This window comes from Lathyrus oleraceus, chromosome 3 (genome assembly GCF_024323335.1).
Source record: "Lathyrus oleraceus cultivar Zhongwan6 chromosome 3, CAAS_Psat_ZW6_1.0, whole genome shotgun sequence".
Classification (NCBI taxonomy): domain Eukaryota; kingdom Viridiplantae; phylum Streptophyta; class Magnoliopsida; order Fabales; family Fabaceae; genus Lathyrus; species Lathyrus oleraceus.
Genome location: NC_066581.1, coordinates 268,102,517 through 268,108,371, shown reverse-complemented (window position 1 = coordinate 268,108,371; position 5,855 = coordinate 268,102,517). Strand labels below are relative to the sequence as shown.

Here is a 5,855-nt window from a genome sequence, read left to right as displayed (position 1 = left end):
TTGTAGCCTTAGAGCATGTTGCTACTGAGATGCAGTTAGCTGATATTTTTACAAAGGCCTTGGATGCAAATCAATTTGAATTCCTGAGAGGGAGATTAGGGATTTGCATTTATGAAAAATTGTAGCAATTAATATGGAGTGGAAAAAGTACCCAAATTATAGTCTATTTTCCTAAAATAAAGTGCCCCCATTATGGTAAATCATTACCTTGTATTGGAAATACCATCTGTTCCATCTTCACACGCTACCCCCATAACCCCATTACCTACTCCAACTATTCCATCTTCCTTTTGCTTCTCCACAAACCTCTGCTAGGGAAACCTTACTTTTTCTAGAAAAACTCCAAAATGTCACAACATCAAGATACATCTGCTTCTAAAAATACTAAGTCTACTCCAAAATTTCGTGTTCCTCCCATGGGCGTCCCTGATGATGAGATTTTGGATGTTGCTCATCTCTCTATTATTCCCGCCGCGGACATTGATTTGAACCAACCCATCTTCATTGATGCCTCCGCTTCTGCATGCTCCAATCAAGGTAATCCCTCTAGTATTCCGTGTGGTTCAACTCCTGTCACTAAGTATAAGGAAGGAACACACTATATTGATCGTGTTATAAGAGACATAGTGACTAGAATTCTTAATGAAGGCCACTCTGTGAAGGGGGTTTCTACTCCCCTTGCTCAAATGTATCCCCCTCCTGAGGTTGAACAACCTAGTGGTAAGGGTGATGATTCCTCCAGTTCTGATAAGGGCGTGGCTGCTGAAGGGTTGCGCTCTCTAGGGAAAACCATGTCTGACAAAGGGAAATCTGTGGCCTCTAACACGACTGATGCTTCCCACTCTGAGAAGCATGATGATGTAAATGTTGTGATTGATCTAGAGGATGATAACTCTGATGATCAAGAGGAAAGCTTGATTCATCACATAAATCCAAGTGTGGCTAAACACATGAAGACTCGCAAAGGAAAATCTGTGGTTGAACTTATGTCAGCTAGAGAAGCTATGAAGACTGTTGTCATTGGTCCCTCCAAACCATGGAGCAAGGTTGAAATAAATAAGAGGAAGGTCAGAGATGATTCTGATCCTGAAGAGGATGTTGAGGAAGATGCCCCTGACATCTCGCCTGCGAAGAAAACTACTGTTAGGAAGTCTCCTGTTAAAGTACTTGTTGTTCATTTGGATAACATCTCCTTCTATCTTGAGGATGGAGCTGCTAAGTGGAAATTTGTGATTCAGAGAAGGGTAGCTGTGGAAAGGGAATTGGGAAAAGATACTATTGATGTCAAGGAGGTCATGGACCTGATACAAGCTGCTGAGCTTTTGAAGACTGTTGTTGGGTTCTCTCAATGCTATGAAGGTTTAGTCAAGGAATTTATTGTTAATATTCTTGAGGATATTTCTGATAAGAACAACAAGGAGTTCTGCAAGGTGTATGTGAGGGGTAAGTGTATAACATTCTCTCCTACTGTTATTAATAATTTTCTAGGAATAAATAATGAGGGTGCAGGAGAATTAGAGGTTACAAACAATCAGGTTTGTAGGGAGATTACAGCTAAGCAGGTGAAAGTTTGGCCTTTTAAAAAGCATCTTCCTGCTGGGAAGTTGACTATCAAGTATGTTATCCGGCATAAAATAGGAGTTGTTAACTAGGTCCCTACCAACCATATCTCCACCATTGCTAATACACTTGGGAGGTTTATTTTTGGTGTTGGGACAAAAGTGAAATTTGACTATGGTAGATATATGTTTGATCAAATCATCAAGCATGCAACTACTAATGCAATTAAGTTGCCAATTGATTTTCGCTCTATGATCTGTGGAATTATCTTGAACCAACATCCTGTTATTCTGTGCTCAAATGATTTACCTAGTAGGAGAAAACCAGCTATGTCTGTGCACTACAAACTCTTTGAAGGCAGTCATGTCGAGGATATTGTCATGACATCTTCCATGAGGAGGCCAGTCTCAAAAGTTGGAGCAATTGCTGAGCTTAAGGAGACATGCAAAGAGCTAGGTGAAGGGATTAGGGTAGCCACAGCTAGAAAACACTCTTTGGAAGCCTTGATCGAAAGCTTGGAGTAGGCTGAGGGTGAAAATGTTGAACATGCTAATGTCAGCCATGAAGAAGAAGCCGAAGCCCACACCTCTAGTGAGAGGTCTGCTACCAATGATGATGCGAGTGGTAATTCTGCTTCTGGTGCTGCTGAAGAGGCTGCAAACTCAAGCTCTACTAAGTAGCTCTGTTGGCTTTGGTCCCTCTTGTTTTGATGGTTTTCTTGGTTTTTTGTTGTTTTGGTGGATTTCTGTGTTTTTTTGGTTTGTTTCTCATAATTCTTTCAACTGTGTATGTACTTGGTGATGTAACTCTTTAACTTCTGGTATTTCTGTTAATGACTAGATAGATATTTATTTTGTATCTTTGGTCTCTTTTGGCTAAAAAGGGGGAAAAGTAGTTGTAGATGTAGCTGAGTATCTTAGCTTAGCTCTGTAGTATTGTTGTTGCTCTGTTTGTTTGGTACAGGGGGAGAATTGAGAATTCTCTGTGTTCTGTTTGTGTGAAGCAGTGTGGTTGTTGCTTGTTGTGGACTGGCTTAAGGGGGAGCAATGTGGTTGTTGCTTATTGTGGACTGACTTAAGGGGGAGCTGTTGTGTTCTAGGAAGTTGCATGGACTTGAGGGAGAGTACAAGCACTTGTGTGTCCTGATGGTTGCTAGTTGGTTCTTGCTAGTGTTGTATGGGCAAGTGCTTGTGTGTTTACTAGTTGCTAGTGACGTGTGTATGTTTTTTTTCTGCTGCTGAACTGATGCTCTAATTGATTTCTTGTGAACGTGTGATCTGTTGTTTGTTTTAGCCAAAATTTGCCAAAGGGGGAGTTTGTTGGTTCTATGAATTGGCATCAATTTTGGTAAAACTTAGTGTTGTCACAAGATGTCACGCTTGTAGTCTTGACATATGATATCAGCTTTCTTCAGGTTGTTTGATATGGTTGTGCATGATTTATTCAAGATGTCAGACCCGATGTTACGACATGTGCATATAGAACATTCAGTCTGAATGTTATGTATTTTGTTGTTGCACTTTTCATGCAAGTCTTTGTGTGCTTATGTGGAGATTGCATGCATTATTCAAGGAGTAATTCTATTTAAAGCTAGAATATTCTATTTCCCAAAAAGGAATGATTCGCTGCTATTTCTTAGGGAATACGCAATAAATAGAATTAGGGTTTAATGCTGCCCAGGTCCATTTAGAAAGCTTCTATTTAAAGACTATGTAAACCCTGTTTTAGAGATAGAAAAGACGAACGGTGAAGTGAGTGAGTATTAGGGTGTGTTCATGAAGTGTGTCTTCTTTCTTTTTGATATTTGTTCTAGTATCATTGTTATGATTGAGGGGGAGTGTGTAGGGTATCATGTCTAAGAATTCTTAGATAGAAATCACACGGGTAGAGATTAGGTGAAAATACTGTAACTTGAAGTTGTTTGCTAAGAGTCTTTGAACTAATTTTGTTTAGTGGATTTCCTTCCTGGCTTGGTAGCCCCCAAACGTAGGTGTGTTTGCACCGAACTGGGTTAACAATTGCTTGTGTCGTGTTTCAATTATTTCCTGGTTTTTATTTTGTTCATATTTCACTTGTTGTTCAGATATTAGTGTCGTGACATAACCTTCGACATCTCATATCTGATACCAGAATTTCACTAAAGTCCAAGAGAAATTTGGGTTTCTATATGACATTCTTGTCTATCGGATTGCAACCCATTGGTCAGATCTTTTCAACTCTCAACTTTTAAATTTATGCTTAGGATTAGTCTCTTCATCTCTTCCCCATTTCTTTAATTTCAAAATCTCTCCCTCCTTTTAAAGTTTTCTTTGCTTGTGACTGTTTTCTAAACTTTGACCTCATTGCAAACTAGAAACGTTGGCCTTATGCCATTGCCTTTTTAAAAATCTTTTCTTAATCAAACTTGTAAATAAATTTAACTATACTTGACTTAAAATTTCAAAAGCCAAAATAAACTAACACTCATTCAAACCATTTTAGGCCCTTGTGCCTTTCAAACTTAAATTTTGTTAAAAGCAATGCACTCACTTTGAAATTAATACCACGAACTATGAGGTTTTGATCCCTCATTTTTGTGTTGGTACGTAGGCACAAGTCTGAAGGTCTTGTCAAACACAAAAATATAATTAATGAATTCTTTTCTCATCCCCACACTCTTTTTATTTGCAAACATCATTTGTACAAAAACACATATGCACACAAGAAAGAGCTCCCTAGGAGTACCTATGACACTTTGGGTGCTAACACCTTCCCTATGTGTAACCAACCCCCTTACCTGTAATCTCTGGCATTTTATTAGTTTTGATTTGAAAACTTCTTATTTGTGGGGTTTGTTCGTACTTTTCCCTTTCCCTTGGAAATAATAAAAGCACGGCGGCGACTCTGGTTTTATTGACGTCTATCTTATCCATAGCTTGATAGTCATGAATTTACCGCTACACTAGTTCATCTTCTTCCTTAGAGAAGTCCTCTTCAGGATTCAAACCAGTTGTAGCTTTTCCATCTTTGTCATTCACGACAGAATGTTCCCAGCCCTTGATGATAACCTTCTGTGTCTTGCTATCCGTAGATTTTAGGAATGCCATCATCCTTGCTTTCTAATAGTCATAGTTGAAGCCATCTAAAATGGGGGTCTGTTAATAAATCATCCTTCCTTGTCCATGGTACTAGAAAGTATCTTCCCCGGATCTCACCCAGAAACAGAGCAGGATGCCTGCTTTGATACTAATTGAAATTCTGGTATGCAGATCCTGGATGTCGTACATGATGTCACGACACCAGGGTCAACATATTATCACACCATAAACAATATTAAGATTTAAATAACAACACAATAGGAAATAACACAACTAGTTATTAACCTAGTTCGGTGCAACGTCACCTACATCTGGGCGCTACCAAGCCAAGAAGGAAATCCACTATCACAGAATTAGTTTGAAATTCTAAACAACCTCAGGTTTTACAAACTTCTCACCTAATCTCTACCTGTGGATGTTTCTATCTAAGACTCTCATAAATATGAGACCCCTCTCACTTCCCTTCAACCATACAACAACTTATAACAGAAAAAATATAACCCACCCTTACTTAAAAGCTTATGAGGGATTAATAGTTACAACTCAATAAACCAGGTCCAATTCAAGTATCGAGGATATACTCGAATGGATAACACAATACAAAGACACGAAACCCTAATTTAGACAATATTCTGAACTGCTTCGATACATTCTTAGGTTTAAAAACGGTTTATAAATAGATCTGGAAAGACATGGGCTTCGGGCTTGATTCACAACAGATCCAAGGACTCTGCACAATCTTTTATAGATTTGATTTCAATCAGATCAGATGTTTCCTAAAATGTTTTGACATCTTTACTTCGTAAACAAGTCAAGATAAAATAGTCTTTGGCTTTTTAGAAAATGCTCTACATGATTCATGAACTAAATCTTCAAAGTATCTTCAGATATACCATAAAAGGAAACAAATATCACAAGATACTAAAATAGGTTACACTTCATTGTTGAACCAACATGTCAGGACATATTGTTCAAAGTCTGACAACAATACTTGTTTTTCCAAAATGCAGTCAATCACTACATATCAGATCTAACAATTATGAAAATGGTTTGATGAATAAGAATGGATCAAGAATAGAATGAGATAGGAATAAATGGACTGAGATAAGGATAAAAAAAGAATGTAAGTGGGATGGAGGATGAGATATTTGACATTGGATCAAGCACTCACATTGCATTTGATTTGATCTAATTTAGAAAACACTTGATGTTGGATCA

The 5,855-nt window shown here is 38.1% G+C and overlaps 1 protein-coding gene across 1 annotated transcript; it reads left to right on the top strand.

Annotated features, from left to right (window-relative positions):
* Positions 1-347: 347 nt before the first annotated feature.
* LOC127130773 (uncharacterized) lies at positions 348-2,240 on the top strand. Its single transcript, XM_051059738.1, has 4 exons — positions 348-1,443; positions 1,489-1,615; positions 1,742-2,030; positions 2,085-2,240. Exons 1-4 carry the CDS (start codon positions 348-350, stop codon positions 2,238-2,240), a joined length of 1,668 nt encoding a protein of 555 aa, XP_050915695.1.
* The last annotated feature ends 3,615 nt before the right edge of the window (positions 2,241-5,855 follow it).